Here is a 23,814-nt window from a genome sequence, read left to right on the forward strand (position 1 = left end):
TATAAGTTGCGGAAGAGAAGGGAAAAGAAGAAGTAAAGGCTGAAGGACTCTGAATTGTGCCTTTGAGAATTTTGGTTTTGGGATGATTGGGGGTACTGTTACTAGACAGTTAAATTTAAACATTAAGGGAAAAGGCTATAAATGTTTGACTCAGTTTATAAAGGGATCAATGATGAGAAGACTCGATTTATCTAAGCTAGTTGGAGGATCTCCTCTCTTGGGTTTTTAGTCAGTAGTGGGTTCTTTACTTTCTCCTGTATATGTAGTTTTCCCCCTCCCTGTTTTCTGTTGTAGTTTTTTATAGTGAATAAAAATCAATAAAAAAATCCCCTCCGGGGGCTTTTTAAAAAGTTGCTTTAGATTCTCTTCTTTTGCTTCCGGGACCCCTTGGAACCGGAGGACTAAGTTCACTTTCTCCATTTGTAGCTGCAAAAGTTGAAGTTTGTCTGAAGTTTGCTTCTTTTCCAGCATTTGAACCTTTTTCTTAACCTTTTTAGATTTGGCATCCATTTCCTTCACTTTCTCAGCTGTTTGCTCTGTCTTTTTTGTAGTTTCAGTCAATTGGAGCTGCTGAGCTGCAAGATTCTGGTTTAAAGCTGTCAGCTGTTGATTGATATTCATCATCTGGTCCAGTAGAGGGCGCAAAGAATCCGCTAACGAGACTGGGTTACTTTAGAGGATCAGAGAATATTAAAGCTAGAAGGCCATGACCTGATGTTGGGATGGCATGTGTTTTTATGGTATGGGAAGGCATCTAACCAAAAGTATTTCAAGCAACAGTGGCTTCGAGCAGCTTTATTGAAAGTTTGGGAAATTATATATAAACAATTCTATACAAGAAATTCAAAACTGATTGCTCCCTTGGAAGCATTTACACTACCGAATATTTGAGGAAGAGAAACCAAGAAGATATCAGGACATTTTGGACTCTAAAGATGAGTTGAAACCACTAAAGGACTTATTGTGGTGGCAAAGAGCCTAAACAGAATCCAGATACACCAAAGATAAGAAAATAGGCTTCCATGAGAACTTGTTGGAGATTGAAAAGATCATAACTACTGATCAAAAATTTATAAAAAGAATTTATACTCTCCTACTCAATGATATGATGGTGGAGGAAACAGTTAAAGGAAATATGATCCAATGGGCCCAAAATATAGGGCATAATGTTGATCTAAAGCAATGGGATCAAATGTGGAAGAAAAACATAAAAATTACAAAAGCTATATATTACAAGGAAAAATTTGTATAAAACGTTTTATAGATGGTATGTAACACCAGAAAGGGTAGTGAAATATGATAGTAAATGTTCAAATAAGTGTTGGAAATGTGAAAATAAGGTGGGCTCATTTTACCATATGTGGTGGCATTGTGAAATGAGTAAAAAATACTGGGGATGGATTCATGAATTGTTGCAAAAGAAGAGGAGGAGAAGGAGGAGACTGGATTTATACCCCACCCTTCACTACCCAAGGGAGTCTCAGAGCGGCTTACAAACTCCTTTCCCTTCCCCTCCCCATAACAGACACCCTGTGAGGTAGGTGGGGCTGAGAGAGCTCTGACAGAAACTGCTTTTTCAAGGACAGCTCTTATCAGAACTACAGCTTGCCCAAGGTCATCCAGCCAGGTGCAAGTACTTCCTTTGATCTGTTCTAGCCCGACTGTTCAGCAATTTCATTGAGTGCCCATGAGTTCTTGTATTATGAGAAAGGGTATAAAATATGTCATCACGTGCATTTGAGATAATAATAATAAACCATGTAGCAAAATTAATTCAAAGCTTTTGGTCAATAAACTCTTAAAAGAACTGGCACAAAATGATGCTGTCTGGCACCAGCATAGCAGAAATAAATTTGATTCCTTGAGGAACAGAAAATGTAATGAGAAAAAAAAATCTCTTAATAGCACCAGCATTAGCATTACAAGGACAAGAGCTACCAAAGTCACCAATTTATTTCAAACGCTGCACTGTGAAAGGTTCCAAGTAGGCTGAAATCAGAATAGAATGATAAAGAGAAAAACCTGAAATGAGGGGGTGTTGGCTGGTGTTGTCCAAGAAAAGCTGCCTGCTTGTAAATTAGAACAAAATCAACTATCATTGATTGGTGTAAATTACGTTGAAAAACGTTTGCTAGGTTCATTTGCTGCTCCAGTGAGTTGTTTCTATCAAAGAGTAGCTTGCTTTTTCAGGAAGAGATTACCTTTTCAACAACATAAAAGAGATAACGATCAAGAGCTAAAACTAGCTTAAGCTTGGCCACACTGATGCAGTTATACAAACCTGTTTCTCATTTATAGATTTTTCAGAGGATATTCCACATGGCCAAGGAAAAGCTCATCCATACATGCCAGGGAGGTAGCAAATATTAAAAGTGAAATTGAGGGTGTATTTAAGGCCCAGTTTGGCTGGGTGAAAAGAATAGCACAGTTCTTTGCTGTGAGGGAACTGGATTTAATCTTACCACACAATAAGAGAGAGTAACTTTTTTTAAAAGAAAGAATCACTTACACTGTAAAATTATGTAGCAGGCCAGTGGTGACAATGGAAATAGAACACAGAAGCCATAGCCTCTGGAAAGAAAGCTTAAGAAAGCTTACAGCCAAAGCTAAAACCTGCTACCTTGGATAACAAAAAACATGACCTGCACATCTGGATGAGGCCACCAGTCGCAACAACTTCCATCTTCATGTTACTCCCCCGCTACATTAATATGACTGCTAAGCAGAGACTGACAGCTCCAATTGCAATTCTAAATATATCTGCTTAGAATAGCTTCGATTAACAAGCAATGGGACTTACTTCCAAACAGGGTTGGGATCTCGCTGTAGCATATTTTATTTATTTATTTACATTATTTATTGTCTGCTTTCTCGCTGAGATTCAAGGCAGATTACACAGATCGAGTCAATAACATCAACAGGATGGGACATTAAATAAGCAATGTGGTAGGATTAGCCATCACAGAACCCAACAGAAATCTAAAAACAGAATTGAAGCAAAGCATTCCGTATTGACAAGACACATTAAGTGATGCAAAATTACATAGTAGGATCCTACTCACAAAAAGTTGTTTTAATTAATTCATTTTAATCATTTTTATGCCTCCACCTGATCAAGGTTCAAATGGCAGCAAACATAAAAACATTTAAACAAAAATATAGTTAAAATTATACAATTCAAATAAAAGCACATAAACACACAGCACTAGAAGGCAGGCCAATACTGGAGGTATTTGAGGTATGCCAGGCAAAACAAAAAGGTCTTCACCTGCTGGCGAAAGCCACTGATAGAGGGAGACAGACGAAGCTCTCTGGGGAGGGAGTTTCAAAGTTTTGGTGCCACAACAGAGAAGGCCCTTTTTCTTGGGTCACCACCCATCTAGCCTCAGGTGGTGGGAGAAACCAAAGCAGGGCCTCCAAAGATGGCTGGGTAGGTTCAAATGGGAGAAGGCCATCCTTAAGGTATGTTGCTACCTGGCCATCAACACCAGCACCTTGAATTGAGCCCAGAAACAAATTGGAAGCCAGTGTAGGTGGAACAAGACTGGAGTGATATGGTCCCTAAGACCCACTCCAGTCAACACTCTGGCCACAGCATTCTGTACCCCCTGTAGGGTTGCCAGCCTCCAGATGGGGCCTGGAGATCTCCCGCTTTTACAACTGATCTCCAGCTGACAGAGATCAGCTCCCCTGGAGAAAAGGGCTGCTTTGAAAGGTGGATTCTATGGCATTGTACCATGCTGAGGTCCCTCGCCTCCCCAAACCCTGCCCTCTCCTTGATCCACCCCCAAAGTCTTCAGGTATTTTCCAACCCAGACCTGACAACCCTAACCCACTGTAGCTTCTGGATACCCCTCAAGGGCAGCCCCATGAAAAGTGCACTGCAATAATCTAATCTAGATGTTACCAGGGCGTGCACCACAGTAGCAAGATGCTTTCTGCCAAGGAAGGGCTGAAACTGGTAAACGGCAGCCCTGGCCACCACTGCCACCTCTTTATTGAGCAGGAGGCCCAGGTCCAGGAGCACACCCAAGCTACAAACCTGCTTCTTTAGGGGGAGTGCGACCCCATCCAGAACAGGGGATAAACCATTTCCTAGGTCAGACCTTCCCCCCACCAGTAGCACCTCTGTTTTCTCTGGACTACGTTTCAGCGTGTTAGCCTTCATCCTTTCCAAAACAGCCTCCAGGCACCTGTTCACAGTTTTCACAGCCTCCCTAGGATCTGCTGGCAGCTCGAGATAGAGCTGAGTGTCATCTGCATGTTGGTGGCAGCTCTGACCAAATCTCCAGATGACTTCACCCAGCGGCTTTACATAGATGTTGAAAAGCATGGGGGACAAGTTGGAACCTTGAGGAACCCCGTAGGCCAAAAGGTAGAGCAGCCTTCTGCCAGCACCACACTCTGTCTCCCCTGTCTTTTCACCACCCACAGACCCTCAGTAAACCAAGGGGCTGCCTGAGCTCTTCAACATAAAAGAGGCTGCCTAGGTACAATTGTAACTCAGCTTGTGGGTTCTGTGGGGAAGAGCTTGGAATGAATCTTGCAATAATTCAAAGAGAATAAAACTTTTTTACTTTTCACTTATCATATCATGTAACAAAGACATAGAACTTAGTAACACAATAGAACAGTGATCTCTTAAAGACCAAACAATTAACTTTTCCCTCCTTCAGAGCTGGCCACCCCCAAAGTCCATCTCTTTCCTCTTGTTGGTGGCCCAGGAAGTCTCCAGCGGAACACTCTGTGCACTGGCTTTGAAGATGAGGGTCCCAAATGAACTCTGTGATGTATTGGAATCTGTGATGTATTTGAATGCATGTACTTTCATATGTGAAACATCTCATAGGAATGCTATGTTAAGCTTCGTCCTGGACTAGGATCCAAACATATCCAATCGTATCACTAGTCCAGGAAGTACAAGCCAATCACTGAGAAGCAAGTTCCCTGAGCGGGAACGACCGTGATTGGTCTTTATCGGTTCAACCTTATTGGTTGTTAATTGTACAGTGGGCGTGGCTATATTAGCCGGGAATGTTTAAAAGCAGGACAGCTGCAATGTTAAAGCCGTTCTGGCTATCAGATGTTGATCCGTGTTGGAGAAGTATTCGAGTTGAAGAATAAAGCCGTGTTCTTGCTGAATCACTCTCTGACTGAGCGACTTAACAAACTCCCCATTAGATAAAACAGCCCTGAAACAATAATTCTAAAATTTACAATTTAGGACAAGAGTCTCCCTCCCTTAAGAGTTTCCATCCATAAATCATAGTTACCTTAAACCAGGTGTCAAGAGCCAATGATTAAGGTTCAAGCTCCCCAGCACGGCCCTCTTGCTTCCCTCCTCTGCTTTCCACACATCCTGCACTCTTCTGCATCTAGAGGCTCCATCCCTTCCTGGCTCATTCCATTTGCAGCTAGGGGTTACACAATCATGTCAATTGCCCAGGTCATTACCCCATGTCAGAGGTCAACGAGGGCATTGACAGGAGCACCAACCATACCAGCAGGAAAAAACCCCAATTCCATCTGAAAACCTACCACCTCCATCAAGCTATGGAGGAAGATCATCTTAATTGATCTCCCACTTCTGCAGAGTCTTGGAACCCCTGTAAGTCTAAACCCCAGCAACTAGTACCCTGTCCATGATAAGGGGACTGGCTTTAATCCAGCCACCTTCAGATCACCTTATTGCCCAGAACAAAAGACCATATCAAGCGTGTGACCTGTTATTACCTGATTGCGATGAAAACCATGGAATCCTGAGCCACTCCCAACAAGGTAGCCTTAGCATGGATGTTGAAGTCCCCCCCAGACAACCAGCCTAGGGGTCCTCAACACCACATCTGAGACTACCTCTACAAGCTCAGACAGCGTGACAGTTGGGCAGTGGGGTAGGCAGTACAACAGAATCCCAATCCCGTCTTGCACTTCCTGCACTGAATACACTCCTTCAATCCCAGCAGAATCCCAGACAGGGAACTGAGCCAGAGGGATAGTATCCTGATAAACCACAGCAACACCACCTCCCCACCTGCCAGATGCTGATGCATCATTGAGTTCTCCAGGCAGTGTAGCTGAGAAAGATCAGCATCTCCCTCATCCCTCACGAGGTTTCATTGATGCATGCCAGGTCAGCCCTCGCACACAGAATTAAATCACAGATTCCTGCCACTACCCATGTAACTGTCCTGGCATCTAAAAACAAGATATTAAAGTCCAGTGGGATGTTGCTATGGTCACCAGCATCATCAACCTGGCTGGGAAAAGAACCAGAAAGGGCAACAGCTCACAAATGTCTGCTGTCTCTTCTCCTTGCCTGGCCTGTTCTTCTCTCACCAACATGTCTCCCCCTACCCACACCCTGTTGATTGTGGCACCACTCCCTTCCCCATTCTGCTCCACCAGACATATCCCCAGCTAGCAAGTGGGACAAGACAGACAACCAGTTTACAGACAACAGTCCAGATACCAGCTCTCATCTGGACCTAGATAGCACAAACAAGCCAAGAGACCAGCTCTCGCCTGGCTCTGGACAGGACATAAACACAACCAGCTCTTGCCTGGTACAGCAAACAACAGAAATGCACACCCCCATCCTCCCTCCTGTGTTAAATACTGGGCTCTAGACGCATTGCAGTGATCAGCTCAGGTTTATTCAGTGATTTCATTTCAGCAAACTACAAGACAAGCTAGCAGGGCTGGAGTCCTGCTTATAAGCATGCAAAACACCACATCCAACACACACACACGCCCCATGATAGGCTATTCACATTACATTGGTTATCTATTGGTTAGTTCCTCGATCCAGGTGAGCTATTGTTCTAGAGAAGTAAGCTCAGCCCGTTCTAGGTGCAGCAAGAAGAAAGGCTTAGGCTCAATACATAACATCCTGTATAAAAATGAAGGCCCAGGGTCAGCTTCTCTCCACATGCAGGAGGCAAAATTCTCTCGTCACATGATTTCACATGCATTCCATCCACAGGCTGCGAGCCACAGGCTAACACTTCAGCCAGAGTGCCTGTTTAAATAGGCACAGTAATATCGACACAGTTTAAATAGGCCTGTTTAAATAGGCACAGTAGTGTAGACACTGTAGTATAGACCACAGTCCTTAACCACTTTGTGGATCGTTGCATACAGCGCTACCCTATAGCCTGCATAGAAAATCCCTCTTGAATAATTCAGTTTTACGTCAGGACAGTGGGAGCCTTCCTGACCTCTTCAGGCTGGCCATTCCATAAGGGGGGGCCCCACAACAGATAAGACACACATACAAGCAGTTGTTGATTTTGCCCATTTGCAGGCTGGCACCTGCACAAGCCCCTCCTTAGAGGAGCAAAGCTGTTGTAGCAGAGCATAGGGCGAGAGGCAGTCTCACAGACATGAGGATCCAAGGCCATGAAGGGCATCATAGCCAATACCTTAAATTGAGCCCAGTAACTGACGGGCAGCCAGTGGAGAGACTGCAGAATGAGAGCAAAATGAATGCTCTAACTCCTGATAATAGCCAGGCTGCAGCATTCTGCACCAATGGGAGTTTCTGAGTCGATTGGGGGGGGGGGGGAGAGACCAATATACAATGCATTGCAGTAGTCTAGTCTCTGTGTTAGTGCGGTGTGGATCCAGATCAGCTGTATCAAGGTAGGGGACCATCTTACAGGCTAGGCTGAGTTGGAAGACAGTCTTTTTTGCAACTGCATTAACTTGCTTCTCCAGAACTTTCCGTGAATAAGGCTTCATCTGCCCATTAGGACTTGTAATTCCAGAAACATGATCAGATTCAAAATAACACAGTGAAGGCTAAGTTGGCAGTCCTGCTCCCAGTCAGTTTAAGAGTTGGCCCAAGTAAAGCTTTGCACAAATGTGCTGCTTAACACTAAGGACACAATATGTGGCTACAAAACATGTAGACAACTTCTTTGCTATTTTTTAAAAGTAAATTTTATTTAGTTTGCTTATGCCTGGGTGTCATACATGGTCTTACTCTCCTCAGGAACTTTAATTAAAACACATCAGTCATAGAGTTCTTTGATAAAATCACTTGGATAGCAATTTTGTTTAGAATAAAGCTTTGGACCAGCAGTAAGGTTGGATGCTGTAACTTTAGATGCTTGGAGACCCAAAACTTCTTTGGGGGCTTTTTAACATGTATCATCATCTCATTAAAAAGATGGGTAAATAACGGGTTTCAGAATCGATTTCCTAAGCATAATTGTCTCATCTTATGGAAAGCCCATAACGTGCCTTGTATATTTAAAAACACTTTTAAATGTCTCCCATGCTGCCATTCTCACACCTTATCTTATTTTCACTAACAGGCAACACCCACCCCCCGGTAATATTTAGGAAACATGTAGAATATGTGTGTATTAGGAGAGCATTTAAGTATTATAATTAATGCTTAACTATAGATATTTTTCATGTTAAGATTGTTTAACTCTGATTATGCTTTCCTTGTTAAAAACACGTAGAATTCTCTTAAATTAGACCGGAGAGAAATGTCCAAGGAAAACAAATTAAAACAAAAGTAAAGCAATAACCCCCTTCACTGCTAAACCTACAAACAAAATTCAGTCTTTAAGGCTAGCCGTCAACTTCCTTCCTATTCAATCGATACACCGCGATGGAAACAACTTGCTCGCCCTTCTGAGCAAGCGCAACAGAATCTGAGCGAAAACGGAACACAACTACCGGAAGTGTGGCAAAATCCAGCTTGGAAAAACGAGGAGAACCCGGAAGAGAGGCAGGACCAAACACGGAAATATCTGTAACCATAGAAAACACCATAGAGTTGAAACAAAAAGCATTGTAGTTCACGTGGGTGAAGGCCGAAAAATGTGCTGGTTATTAACCGAATAAAAATTATACTACTGCTACAAAAAAAATAAAATGTCAGTTTCTTTGCTACGGAAGGGTTTGGAGTTGCTGGAGGCATCAACAGGTAATAAATGAGAGCTGGAATAAGACATTTTTCCGTTTGCTTTGCTTTTAGTTTCGGAATCATTTGCATGCTTATGCAGAAGTCTCAATGTGTTCAGTTCCTAGATATGCTGAGGACTCTGGCCTTAGCGGGTTTTTTTTTTTTCTTTCCCGTTTTTGCTAGTGTCCGCCTCCCGGCCCAAAGGAACAGCGACCACCGCCACCCAGCCCAAGAAGCAGTTGCTGACGAGGAAGAAAAAAAAGATTGTCTCAAGACGCACAAGAGATAAAGCTACGGTTAAAGGCAAAGTCACGAAATCTGTATTAGGTGAGAGCCTCTAGTCCAAAGGACCTAGTGTACCAATAGTCTCAAAGAGACCACAACATTCTTTGTAGCTGTGATAGGATATGCTGGGTTCCTTGGTTAAAAAATGCTTTTAGTCAGACTGGGGGTTGGTTTAAAGCTTTGTAAATGTCATATATAAATATATATATATGTATGTATAGGCAGCTATTAGATATATGCATGCACATTTTCAAGCTTATGCTTCATTTCTTGGTATTTGCTTTATATACAATACAAGAACTCATGGGCACTCAATGAAATTACTGAGCAGTCGGGTTAGAACAGATCAAAGGAAGTACTTCTTCACTCAAAGAGTGATTAACACATGGAATTCACTGCCACAGGAGGAGGTGGTGGTGGCTACAAGCATGGACAGCTTCAAGGGGGAATTAGATAAGCATATGGAGCAGAGGTCCATCAGTGGCTATTAGCCACAAGGTATAGATAGGAACTCTCAGTCTGGGGCAAGTGATGCACTGTGTTCTTGGTGCGGGGGGGGGGGCAACAGTGGGAGGGCTTCTATTGTCCTGGCCCCACTGATGGACCTCCTGATGGCACCTGGTATTTTTGTTCACTGTGTGACAGAGTGTTGGACTGGATGGGCCATTGGCCTGATCCAACATTGGCTTCTCTTATGTTCTTATGTTCTTATATTTTGATTACATAATGGCCCGAGTGGTATATCTACATAGACATTACATTATTTACAGTATTACACAGCTGTTTGTTGTCATAAGTTCCCAGTCACCTAGGCATCTCAGCTTAGACTTCTGAAGGTTTCCTCATCAGTTCCTCAGCTGTCTGAAGGAACTAAAATGATTCACATTGCTAAATTTTGCATGGAGAACAAGTTTTCCATTTTGCCTTACAAATGGTTGTAGTTGGTCCATCAAAAAGAACCGCCAGACTAACTTTACTTACAACATTTAACTGTGTAATCCAGTTATAGGAGGAAGTGTTCATAATATGTGGCCCACCAACACATGTGATGTGCAGCCCCGGTCAGTTTGGTGTAGTGGTTAAGAGTGCGGACTCTAATCTGGGAGAACTGGGTTTGATTCCCCACTCTCCCACATGAAGCCTGCTGGGTGACCTTCGGTCAGTCATAAGTTCTTTCAGAGCTGTTCTCTCAAGGGCAGTTTTCAAGAGAGCTCTGTCAGCTCCACCTACCTCACAGGATATTTGTTGTGGGGAGCAGAAGGGAAAGGGATTGTAAACTGCTCTGAGACACCTTTGGGTAGTGAAGGGCAGGGTATAAATCCAATCTCCTCCTCCTTCTTCATAGTTTCTGCTGGTTCAGCAGGCATCACTGGACTTCATACCCCTGATTGGCTACCTAAAGAGCATCCAGTTTAATAACATCAGGGAAGCTAGGCACCAATGAGAGAGCACTGCAAGAGACAGGTGGCAGTTCCAAGGCCAGCTGCCAAGAGACTTGGGTGCCTAGGATGGTTGCTAAGGCAGCCCCCCTCTCGCTCCCAAGGTGCCATAAGAGCTCTGACTGTTATGACATCAAGGAGCTTTTAGGGAGAATCCATGGCTTTATTTAAAGAGGGCTGGGAAGTCAGCTGATGAGGACACACTCTTACCTCCCATGCAGAGTGCTTTTCAGGTTCATCTTGTTTATAAACCTACCTGATTGTGTTTTTTATCGTCTCTGCAAACTTGCTTACAGTTATTTTCTCACTTCTTCCTAGAGGAGTATAAGAAACTCCAGGCTGTAGACCATTTTCAGGAAAACCTGCAGTACATGATGAGTAGCCAATTTGTGACAGGCAGTGCCATCACTCAGAAGGTGAGTCTTCTACTCTGCACGGCTCAGTGTTTTGTTTTTCCTTCCTTGTCATGCCACACTCACTCACAACCTTCTCCCTGCCTTCAAGGCCTTTGTTCATCCTAGCTGAGTTTTTATTTAAGCATTTTTAGGGCACTTTTCTCCTTGGAGGAACCCAAAGCTGCTTACAAGAAAGAAGAGGCTCCAAAATACAAAAACCAATATATGAACAAAACAAAACCCACCTGGGCTGGGCCACCAAGCTGTATATCGCAGGTCCTGGGCTAAGAGCCTTTTTGGCTTGCATCTGGGTTAAATACCTACAGGAAAAAGTCAGCTAGGATGGATCTGAGCTGCCCTACCCAGGTTAATACCAGCAGAAAGAAAAGGGGGGAAATTAGCCTGGATGAGCCTCGGCTGCTGGTAGCCTACTGTAGCAAGTCACTAGGATTGACTTCATTTTGTCCCCTTCTGGCACAGACTCGCCTGGGAAAAGTGCCACATGTATTCAAAAACTAGGTGAGGTCCACATCTGTAGTTACAAGATATAAATTGAGAAAAAAGCAGGAGAAGTTTAGGAATGCTTGAAGGCAGCTTTCTTTCCCCAGTATAGCATAATGTAGTTCCCTGGTAACATCTAGATTAGACTACTGCAGTGTTATCTACGTGATACTGCTCTTGAAGAGTGTCAAGGAGCTACATTTATTACAAAATGCTACAGCCAGAATGCTGACTGGTGAGAGTTGTAGGGAGGGACCAACAGCACAGTGGGGAACACACAAGGGCTTGCAAGGGACACGTCCTCCTGTATCCTCTTCCTCATACCACTTCTTGCCCTCCTGGTGACCCCCATATTCTCAGTTCTTCCTTTCTTCTCTCCCTCCCATCCACTAACCAGCCTACCTGTTATCTGCCCTCCTTCAGCTATATTATTTATTTACTTCATATATACCCCAGTTTTCTCCAAAACGGGGGACTGAAGCAGTTTATATCCTTCTCCTGTCCTCCATTTTATCCTCTCAATAACCCTGTAAGGCAAATTAGGCGGAGAATGTGTAATTAATCCAAGGTCACTCAGCTTCTGCAGCTTCGTGATGATTCAAACCTGGGTCTCCCAGAGCCTAGTCTGAAACTCTAGCCAATACACCACACTGGTTTTGTGTTCTTGTTTTTGAGGTGGGGGGCTGCTGGTGAGCAAGCAGCCAGTCTTGGGCGAGTCATGCAAGTTGCATTGTATCAAGTCTTTCAGTGGCTGCTGCTAAGTCTGGCCCCAATAAGTCATATCTCAAAGGCTCTGTCTCATCCCCTGCCTTTTACTGACAGAAACCAGGCTTGACAGCTGGAAATACAATTGGGGTTGCCTAGGAATGGCCACTGAGGGTGTACATTTCTTAAAGCTAGAGGTGCTGCTTCTGTTACTTTGGGGGGGGGATTAACCCCCCAAGATACCAGATTTTTTTTTTCTTCAAATGCTGGAGTGGTTTTCAGGTTTGTAGAACTGTGTTGTCTATTCATGGCTCCAGTCTCTGGATTTAAGTATCCAGAAATTTGGCTGTGACGAGAGAGAGGACCCTACACTGGGCAGAAAGGCAGCCTTAAAATGTTTTATATAAATAATAATAAATACATACTGCCTTTCACTGTGCTATTCTTGCAAAAACACTTCAATTCTTGAACAATTAGTATTTTTAGACCAAAGAATTCAAGTTCAATGTCAGTTTGGAGCTGGTAGCCCATCTAAATGAAAACTCTCACAAATCCCTGAAGATGTACTAGAATGTAAATATGACCATTTGGTGCCCAAGGGATATCCAACTTACCTCAACTAGGGCCAGGGCTTTTTCGGCCCTGGCCCCTGCCTGGTGGAATGAGCTCCCATCATAAATTAGGGCCTCGCGAGAGCTTTTACAGTCCCGCAGGGCCTGCAAGACGGAGCTCTTCCACCAGGCCTTCAGTTGAGGCAGAAGGCCTCCCCCCTCCTTCCCCCTATGAGTCGCTCTTATGTGTCTATTGAGGTATAATTTATTTGAAAGCATTAGAGTTCTATTTATTTTATTGCATTTATTGTATGTATTTTGTTATTCTATTTTTATGATGTAAATCTGCACTCAGCCTGCTTTGTGGGGAGGGCGGGATATAAATTGAAGGAAATAACAGTTTCTTTAGGAAGTGTCACACTTTTCTTTCCTTTTGTGCTGGTCCCTTGGTCACAAACTGAAATGTAGCTTGATGTAATAGGACTGAGATACAACATAGAATCCCTGTTTCCTAAATACCCATGAGAACAAGAAATCCATTCAAGTATATTTTGGTAGACAAGAACAGAAACTACTAGCACGGAGCTTGAATATACTTTGTATTTAAAAAGTTGTACCCCACTAACTCAAGCTTTACAACCTAATTACATAAGCTAAATAGAGAGGTTGTAGAGTGTCTGCTAGTCCTAAAAAGAAGCACTGAACCCCCCCCCCCAAGGGGCTGACAAAACCTGTCATGCAATTGAGAGGACTCTCTTCAGAGAAAAACAGACAAGGATCTTTCCAGGGTCAGGTGAGGAGTGAGTTAAAATTATAGGGTGGAGATAAGTTATGGCCAATTGGAAAAGACATATCTAGCCGATGTCAGCACTAGACTGAAAGAGGTTTTCAGGGCCATTTAGCAAAGCAGGAAAAATGCTGGGGCAAAGAGGGAAACTGCATGTTTATATGTTGCACGGGACTGGGACTGTTAAGTGCCACTTGGTACTCCATGGCCAGCCATTCTGTGCACACATTTCAAAGCATACTTACCAGAAAGAAATCCCATCAGTTTTTCAATTTGACCAGGTGTGACTGGATTTCTGTATCATGTGTATAATGTGACAACATAGTTTAGAGTTCTGGATCTGGACTGGATTTGCATAACTTACTCTGAACACAAGAGCTGACTTTCTTAGGGTTTTTTTTTGGGGGGGGGGTTAGTAGTGAGTACAGAGGGTCCTGCTTCAGTTATTATTCTGTGATCAAATGTACCCCATGGTCTGGAACAAATTGGATTGAGAGTTAAACAGCCTTAACTGTTTGTGCTGCATTAGCAAAGGATGCAACTCGTTTCCTCTTGTATTGTCTAAAGGTTCTGGCGCAAAATAGAGGCAGGAAAGCTAGAGACCACCCAGAGACGGAGGCAAAGAAGAAGAAGCCCGAGGGCACGGTCTTCACTGATGAAGATTTCCAGAAATTCGAGAAGGAATACTTTCCTGGAGTAGTCAACCCAAACTGACCTGCCTCTTGTTGTATGAGAGAAGTCGTCAAAGATAGCAGTGCTGGGTCTCCGTAAGTGGTTTGGGAGCCACATTTCCTGCAGCATCTCCCCCTGTGACTTGCTTAGGCTTGTGTTCAGGTGTCATAGTTTGTGCTTCTGCTAAAGGCCTCAGATCTCCTGTTCACCCAGAAAACACGTTTACATATGTGACAATACTTCCCCTGTGTGAGAGAATTCCTGGCTTTAACCAAATGAAGAAACATTTTCCACTGCTTACAGGCCTACAGTTATTTACCGTATTGTTCTACACAGAGCGACTCCAGTTCCATTGAAATCAGTGGGTTTAGACTGGATTAATTCGGCTAGGATCGAGATTCATTCCTGTAGAGGAAAGAGAGGAGAACTGAACTTGAATGTTTCCATTTTCCATTTCATTTATTAGCTTCATTGACCCGAGGTCTTAAGCCAAACATGCAAACAACAAGTATAAAATGCATTACATAAAATTACAAGAAATTTAGACAGAACGCCTTTACAATAAAAGCTAGTAAACATGCTCTCAATCAGTAACATCAGACCACATTTTATAAACTTCAATGAATTCTATAAAATCCCATGATATTATGGAAATTAGTTTTAAAATTTTAAAATTGTATACAAAAGGTACTCATAACATTTCAAAGCCGCTTCAAAGATAGCACTATTGAAAGATATTTTGCCACCAAGCGAGTCGTTTCAGGGTCCTCATCAGCTAATAGTATGGTTATCACCCAGGGTTCCATAGGGAGGTGATATCTTTGTAAAATAGGAGTAATCCAGCAGGATCTGGGGTCAATCCATTGGTGGCAAAATAACATAAGATGATCTAAGGTCTCTATTGCACCTGATCCACAATTACACAATCTATTTGAGTACTGTATTTTAGCAAAACGGCCACTTAGCTCTACAGTTGGAAAAACATTCAACCTTGCAAGCGTGAAGACATATCTAGATCTGGGGGATGTAAGGAAGCTCATATATGAGGGAGTTTTCTTAGGTGGAACAATCCCTAAGGCAGAGTTGGAGCATACTCGCCTAGCACGAATTGAAGTGCTGAGTCGGTCAATGTTTGTCACCCTCAATCTCATCAAATTTAGCGCTTCTTGATAATTTAAATTATTAAGCCCCGTAGGGGCGAGACCAATCCACTCCAGCTTGTTATCTATATGTTTTGCCCACGTACATTTATAATTATCCCCTTTTAAAAGATAAAGAAGACCTCCTTGAGCATTAGGTGTCATATAAAGAACTTTCAGTCTCAATTTAAAGGCTGCCTTCCAGGCTCTTGACTCAAAGGAGCATTGTGCGAATTCTTCTCTAAGTGCCGTCCCTGCGACACATTTAGGGACTCCTGCAATTTTACGCAGGAACTGGAGAAGGATCTGATCTGATAATTCCGAAATTTCTTTAATCCAGATCGCAGCCCCATATAAAAATTGTGAAGTAACTTTCGCATTAAAAGCTGCAATGGCCATTGGGACATACTGGCCGCCTCTTGAATAATAGAATTTAAGGAGGGCATTAGAATTTAATTTAGCGATTTCAGTTGCTGCTCTTATATGATGTTTCCAGCGGCAACTGGAGCTGAACACTATCCCCAGATATTTGAAATGAGACACTTGTTCTATCTCCCCACCCTTAACCTTCCATGATCTTTGTTTTAAACAAGGTTTGTTAGAAAAAACCATTATTTTTGATTTCTCATAATTGATCATCAGCCCCTCTTGGATACAGTAATCAGTAAAAGCATTCACTAGCTTACGCAAGCCAACTTCTGATCTGGATAGCAGCACTGCATCATCTGCATAAAGTAGTATAGGAACTTCCTGTCCCGCTAGTATGGGTGCGTGACAGATTGTTTTTTTGATATATGGGACAACATCATTTATATAAAGATTAAAAAGCGTGGGGGCTAATAAGCATCCTTGCTTAACACCTTTAGAGAGATGAATGGTATTTGTAAGTTGCCCATCTACTCCGCAACGAATTTGTGCAGTAGGATTCTCGTACAGTTTGTAAATCAGCCAAAGAAGTCTCTTGTCTAGAGATGTTTTGGACAATTTGGCCCAGAGGCGGCATCTGGGGACTGAATCAAATGCTGCCCTGAGATCCATAAATGCTGCATAAAGGGAACCCTTTGAATAAGAAGAGTATTTATCGGCAAGATGATACAGTACCACGCAATGATCTAAGGCTGAGACTCCATTTCTAAATCCCGCTTGCTCAGGGTAAATTATAGATTCTGTTTTTATCCAGTCCAGCAGTTTATGATTTAAAAAAGCTGCATACACTTTGCCTATTACTGAAAGCAGGCTTATAGGCCTATAGTTAGTAGGAACTGTTTTTGGGTCTTTCTTATGTATTGGAACTATCACTGCATGCTTCCATGATTGAGGAATAATGCCAGATTCATTGATTTGAGTAAAAAGAGGGGCAACTTGAATGTTTTATGGTACTCACACAGGATTAATTTGGGGATCAACATTTGCTCCTGTCTATGTAGATCAAGATGGTTCTCACATGTTAGTGTGTCTGTTGCAGTAGAAAAGAGCAAGAGTCCAGTAGCACCTTAAAGACTAACAAAATTCGGGGTAGGGCATGAGCTTTCGTGAGACACTGCTCACTTCTTCAGATACAGCTAGAATGGGAGTCCATCTGTCCTTATAATTGGAGAGTAGAGTGATTTCAGATGCATTAAATATAGGATTAGACCTGTGTATACGGGAGTCCAACTTTGGCCAGATTCTAGAAATAGACACTGAGACTAGATCTTAAACAGCAGTGATTTCTTTTACTAAAAGGATTCTCAAACACACAATATAAAATCAAACATGCACACAAACAATACAGATCTAGGAATTCAGATAGAAAGGTACAGAGATATTTGCATTAGCAGGTAATATTGCTGATAGGCAATACTTTACCTGTCCAACGTGGTGAGTTGAATCTGCAGTGAAAAAGAAATAACTAGGGGAGAAGAAGTCTCCAAACTGTGCAAAGAATGGAACCAGCAAGATTGGGTGGGGTTTCGGAGGGTAGAAGATCAGTGGGGTGACTTTTATACCCTAAAATGTCTAGAAGCTGATGCTTCCTCTGTCATGTAGTCTTCACAAAGCATAACTACTGTTAGTGGGCCAGAAAAAAGGGATTAATCGTTGGGCAATTGAAATAGTGGTCTTAAGGGGGAAGGGGAGAGACAAGGAAGAGAAAAGAATAGTAATGTCCCAACTCCATTGCCAATACTTGCGGTTAAATCCGATGGTAAACAGCTGTGTTAGCTGGAAGATGTGACTACTCCCTAATCTTATCATGGAAGGAGTTCTTTTGTTGAGGCTGAAGTCACCTAGGTGCTTTACCTGGAGATGTCAATATGCAGAGATGGGGGGAAGGTGCCAGCATGATGGAGAAGAGAGCTTTCTATGGCGTCTGGGAAGGAATGTCCAGTTTCCCTTTGCAGAGCATGGCTTCTCTTTGGTGAACTGCTGCTGGTCCTGTGCGTTTGTAGGGTCGGGGAGGCTAGGTTAGGTGTCCAGTCTTCCATGGGTCCACATCTGGTAAGGCACGTTGCCCTTGTCTGGGCACATGCCAGCGTTCCAGCAGGGTGGCACAGTCTCATGGTCACCATTCAGTCCATTGCCCTGGCACACTATTTGCACAGTCCAGCTTTACAGTCATAGTCCATAACCTTTATAGATGCTATATAAGGTGGCAGCATGGCAACAATTTATACGCGAGTGACCTAGCCAAAGGTGACAAGCATGTTTCTTGCTAATGGAAATCACAACCCTCTCCAAATATTCTGTGGAAAAAGCCCCCAAATGGACTTCTGTCTGCCAACAAGCTGTAGCTAGGTGGAAAATAGTCTGTTTATTCTAGAGCAGCGGTTCTCAACCTGTGGGTCGCGACCCCTTTGGGGGTCGAACGACCCTTTCACAGGGGTCGCCTAAGGACCATCGGAAAACACAAATTTTTGATGGTCTTATGATAGCAACGAAAATAATTTTATGGTTGGGGGTCACCACAACATGAGGAACTGTATTAAAGGGTCACGGCATTAGGAAGGTTGAGAACCACTGTTCTAGAGGATAAGGGAGACTGAGGTGAGGTTTGAAAATTCATCCTACCAAGGAATTTTGAAACAAATGTTTCTCTCTGTGCTTTCCTGTCTTCAGTTCTTTAAAAGAACATTACAAAAGTGCGCTGTAAACACCACACTGGGGAAAGTTGGGGATTCAAATGGGCTCCAGAGAGGAACATGCAGAGACTCATGGGGTTGATTAGAATAAATGGGAATGATCTATTAAGTACACTGCACAACACAGCAAATAAAACACCAAAGTAATAGACTCTTCAAACCAAGAAAAACGGTATAAAAATACATAAAACATGGGCAATAGAAAAAAATGTACGAACTTCCAATTGTATTACATGCAAAGCAATCAAGTGGTAGTGGTGGAAAGTGCCATCAAGCCACAGCTGACTTATGGAGACCCTGGCCACTTTTTGTCACTCATTTTTCTCTATTGCTTTGGGGGGGGGGGCTTTTCCACATGTGTTTTGCTTCCTCTGGGACTACTAGAGAGAGCAAAACTCATTGGGGGAGGGGAACCCTGAAGCAAAAGGGACAAACAAGTGACAAAAATTGACAGCACAGAAGTGGCCCCTGTCAGGTTTTCAAGGCAAGAGGTAGTTTGCCATTGTCTGCCTCCATGTATCCCATCCAAGTACTAACCAGGGCCAGCCCTGCTTAGCTGATGAGATCAGGCTAGCCTGGGCCGTCAAGGTGAGGGCAAAATTAAATACACACCAAAAAAAGGAAAATAAGAAACTGTGTAGGGATTAGCAAAAGATTACATAATGATAAAACAGGAAATGGTCTAATCGCAGTCACCTGCAGCCCATCTTGTTGATGGGCCGGATATCGCGGGGGGAGGCGTGGCTAATTGCCCCGGCGCAGTTTGATCCACAATTACGCGATCAGATGCGCCGGTGGCACACTACGGGTCCTTCTCTCGGCGCTGGCAGGTAAACGAGGGACCGGAGGGGAATGCCGTGCGCCGGTGCAATCACACCACGGGAGTCTGGAGGCAGCCCGTGGCAAACGTTTACTAGTACCTTGGAGGTACTAGTTTTTTAACTCGCATTGTCGGCGGTAAGCCACGGGTGCGCTCCACTTCCCAGATGCTGGGGTGTGATCGCGCCTGGATAATTCGCCCACCATCCGTGCCTCTCCCGCGGCAACTTTGTCGTGTGACCGGGGCCTAGATTACCCTATGTAATCTACTGTACTATAACACAGTTTGCATAGCTATCTTTTTCCCCAAGTTCCCACATAGAATCTTTCCAGCAGGGGAACCGCCAGGAATATGCCAAAAGTAAAAACCAAGGAGAAGTGGGGGGAAATAATCACACTTAACATTAACGGGGTGGAGGAGTGGCTATTTTCATTCGGGAGGTTTACTCCTTTAGGGCACTCTCTGCCATGGAGATCACGGGCTTGGAGTGTGTTGGCCTGAGGCTGGAGGCTGCGGAGAGTTTGGCGATTTGGCTGGTGTACCGACCGCCTAACGCACCGGCCAGTAGCCTGTCGTCCCTTCTGGAGGCCGTATCAGGCTGGGCGTTGGAGCACCCAAGGGTGATTTCAATGTCCATGCTGAGGACGGACCTAGTGTCATCCATGGCGGCACTGGAACTCTCCCAACTTGTAACGGCCCCCACGCACCAGGCTGGTCACGCGCTCGATTTGATCTTCGCGGCTGGGTTGACGGTGGACCGGATTACTGCTGATGCGGTACCATGGTTGGACCACCATGCCCTGAAGGCCCGTCTGAATGTTCCACCCCGACCCTGTTTAGGCGGTGAGCAGATTTTGGCTCGCCCGAGGAGCCGAATGGACCCAATGCGGTTTCAGATGGCTCTTCAGGATCCAAGGCCCCCTGGCGGATCGTTGGATGAGCTTGTGGAGGACTGGCATGGCCGACTCTCTGCAGCCATCGACGATATCGCTCCCAGGCGCCCTCTCCGTACTCGCTCTAGGCTGGCGCCCTGATATATCCAAGAGCTCCGGCTGATGAAGCGAGAGTTGAGACGGCTAGAGAGATGGTGGCGTCGCGCTCGTGATGAAGCATCGAGAGCATCTTTTAGGACGTTTATGAAGGCCTATGAGATGGTGGTCAAGGCTGCAAAGAGAGAATTCTATGCAGCCAGGATCGCGTCTGCTAGCTCTCGCCCGGCCCGATTATTTAGAACAATTCGGTCTTTAACGATCCTGCCACAGGGCAGACAAAATGCTAGGGAATTGGATATTGGCTGTGAGGCATTTGCGAGCTATTTTGCAGATAAAGTCTCGGCACTCCGCTGCGACCTCCCCGCTACAATTGATACAATGAGTGAACTTGAGGCCCCTTGCACGTCTTTGATGCCGGGTTTAGAGTGCTTCAGCCCACTCAGTCTGGAGGAAGCTGACAGATTGCTTGCTTCTGTGCGCCCAACCACATGCAGCCTTGATCCGTGCCCCTCCTGGCTTATTAGAGCTGGCCACGAGGGGTTGCGAGGTGCACTACAGGAGATTATCAACAAGTCCTTCTCTGAGGGGCGATTCCCAGGGGCACTCAAGGAGGCAATGGTCCGCCCTCTCCTAAACAGATCTTCTTTGGACCCGGCCAAATTGGCTAATTATCGACCGGTGTCCGATTTGCCCTATCTGGGCAAACTTATCGAGAGAGTGGTGTCATTACAGTTGCAGGGCTTTCTGGATGACGCTTCCGTCCTAGATCCTTTCCAGTCCGGCTTCCGTCCAGGGCATGGGACGGAGACGGTACTGGTCGCTCTGATTGACGACCTCCGTAGGCATTTGGATCGGGGCGGTGTGGCGGCACTGTTGTTATTAGATCTGTCGGCCGCATTTGATACGGTTGACCACCAGTTGCTGACCCACCGCCTCGCCGATGCGGGGATTCAGGGACTTGCCCTTCAATGGCTTGCCTCTTTCCTACAAGGTCGGGGACAAAAGGTGGTGATAGGGGAACAGCAGTCCCAGAGACACCTCCTTGAATGTGGGGTGCCCCAAGGGGCTGTATTATCCCCGATGTTGTTTAACATCTACATGCACCCCCTTGCCCATATTGCCCGGAGGTTTGGGCTTGGGTGTCATCAATATGCAGATGACACCCAACTCTATCTGATGTTTGGCCGCCGGTCGGACTCCAGCCCAGAAGATCTGCACCGGGCGTTGCAAGCCGTGGCTGGCTGGCTCCGACTTAGTCAGCTGAGGCTAAACCCAGCAAAGACGGAGGTCCTGGGTTTGAGTCGTTGTGGTTTGGGATTGGGGCTCCCGCTCCCGACCTTTGAGGGGGCGCCTTTGGTGCCAGCGTCAGAAGTTAGGAGTTTGGGGGTGCTCCTGGACTCCACATTATCTATGGAGGCCCAGGTAGCAGCCACTGCCAGGGCGGCCTTCTACCATATTCGGCTGGCTCGGCAGTTGGTTCCTTTTCTCGACCGCGACGACCTAGCCACAGTGATCCATGCGACAGTCAACTCAAGGCTAGACCATTGTAATGCTCTCTACATGGGGCTGCCTTTGTCACAAATCCGGAAGCTGCAGCTGGTGCAGAATGCTGCAGCCAGGCTGTTGATGGGCCTTCCTAGGTGGGCATACATCCAGCCTGTGCTGAAAGCGCTGTACTGGCTGCCGATAGCATACAGGATTCGCTTCAAAGTGCTTGTTCTTACAGTAAAGCCCTAGATGGCCAGGGTCTGACATACCTACGGGACCGCCTCTCCCCATATGTTCCCCAACGAGCACTACGGTCCGGGACTAAACATCTGGTGGTTCCAGGTCCCAAAGAGGCCAGACTAGCAGCGACTAGGACTAGGGCTTTTTCGGTGGCGGCTCCTACCTGGTGGAATGAGCTCCCAAAGGAGATCCGGGCCCTGCGGGACCTTGCACAGTTCTGCAGGGCCTGCAAGATGGAGCTCTTCCGCCAGGCGTTTGAGTAGGAGCCGCCACGACTGTTACCATCTGTCTACGACTATTACTATCTGTCCTAGCCCTTATTACCCTCGCCGTGAGCGCAAAAATGGTGGTACTGCGTGAAGCTGTGGCCACTAAGGATACCATCCTGATGATGTCATCTGTTCCCTTGTTAGTTGTTGTGGAGAGCATTTATGTTGTACTGAATGTTTTTAAAGTGCAGTTTTAATGTTTTATGTATTGGGCATTGGCCCCATCTGTACGCCGCCCTGAGCCCGTTCGTGGGGAGAGCGGGTTATAAATTTAAAGAAATAAATAAAATAATTAAATCCAGAAGCAAAGCTCATAAACCAGTATGAGACTGGAAAGGAAGAGGTAAGACTAGAATTGTGAGGTCGAGTGCCATCTGAGAAGAAATTGAATATACATTGTATCATCTAGTATTTTAAATACTTTTTAATTGATCAGAAGCAGCCCCTCAGATTCTTAGAAAAAGAGGCAATTTTTCCAGCTTCTACAAGAGTCAAAATTATCTTATTGGGGTTGGTGGTAGACATGACTGATATCTTCAGGAAAAAACCTAACTTCTTTCCTTGTCTATTGTGCTCAAAGGAAGCGCTTAACTACCCATCCCATCTTCATCACTATGCACTAGTGTGTACAAAGCTGTTGCATCATCATACAAGCAACTTTGGAAGTGAAGTTGCTTGAAGATGTGAACCAGTCTTCTATCAAATCAGACCACTGGTCCATCAAGATCAGTGCTCTTTATTCAGACTGAAAACCGCTCTCAAGGGTCTTGCATCAAGGTCTTTCACAACACCCACTGCCCAATTCTTTTAACTGGGAGTGCTGGGGATGGAATTTGAGACCTGTTTTCTGAACAGATACTCTACCACTGAGCTTACAGCCCCCACACTTTCTGTTCAACATTGTCATCAATTATATAGGCAACGCATGACACTAGGGATGTGCATTATTGTTTTCTGAATATAATCAGTTCTCTGGATGGTATCTGAGATTTCCCAGGATGCCAGGAAACAGGTCCAAAAAAATCCTAGAAATATCTGGCCATAACTAGAAATACTGGAAGCCAGCATTTTAAGGCTTCTAGGACTGGGGTTTTTTTTCCAGTGCTTGGTATTAATTTGCCATGTTGGTTTTTTTATGCTGTCCTTTTAAATTGGTTTTGCAACGTATTCTTTCCATGAGTTGATTCCTGCCTAATTTGCAATACAGTTTTGTTATACATTGGCTCAAATTCTCTAACTTTACATTTGTTAAGCTTGCAAGTGTTCCATTGTTTGGCTTGGAGGATTCTCAGGTTGTACATTCCTTGTTGTCCCATGCTTTTGTGGGGATTCCCTGGTTCTGCATTAGTTCTTTGGGCTCATTGGTTCTGCTTTAAGAGGCATTTGGCTGGGGGTTGCTTTGCTTGCTCTTGTCTTTGGCTATCCCTGGTCCAATTCAACTCCATTAGGTACAATTTGCTCAAAAAACAGTAGAAAGCTCCCCCCCCCCCCC

General features: G+C 44.6%; 1 protein-coding gene across 1 annotated transcript; it reads left to right on the plus strand.

Annotated features, from left to right (window-relative positions):
- The first annotated feature begins 8,771 nt into the window (after nucleotides 1-8,771).
- RPS19BP1 (ribosomal protein S19 binding protein 1) lies at nucleotides 8,772-14,494 on the plus strand. The gene is made up of 4 exons (XM_015419210.1): nucleotides 8,772-8,941; nucleotides 9,104-9,247; nucleotides 10,963-11,060; nucleotides 14,151-14,494. The coding sequence occupies exons 1-4, from the start codon at nucleotides 8,890-8,892 to the stop codon at nucleotides 14,295-14,297; spliced, it is 441 nt and encodes a 146-aa protein (XP_015274696.1). The 5' UTR covers nucleotides 8,772-8,889; the 3' UTR covers nucleotides 14,298-14,494.
- Nucleotides 14,495-23,814: the final 9,320 nt, after the last annotated feature.

This window comes from Gekko japonicus, unplaced genomic scaffold, assembly GCF_001447785.1.
Source record: "Gekko japonicus isolate JY-2015 unplaced genomic scaffold, Gekko_japonicus_V1.1 scaffold37, whole genome shotgun sequence".
NCBI lineage: Eukaryota > Metazoa > Chordata > Lepidosauria > Squamata > Gekkonidae > Gekko > Gekko japonicus.

Coding starts and splice junctions, on each gene's coding strand:
- RPS19BP1 (XM_015419210.1), top strand. CDS start 8,890: ATGTCAGTTTCTTTGCTACGGAAGGGTTTGGAGTTGCTGGAGGCATCA. Junction 8,942..9,103: donor GTTGCTGGAGGCATCAACAG/GTAATAAATGAG, acceptor CGTTTTTGCTAG/TGTCCGCCTCCCGGCCCAAA. Junction 9,248..10,962: donor AGTCACGAAATCTGTATTAG/GTGAGAGCCTCT, acceptor ACTTCTTCCTAG/AGGAGTATAAGAAACTCCAG.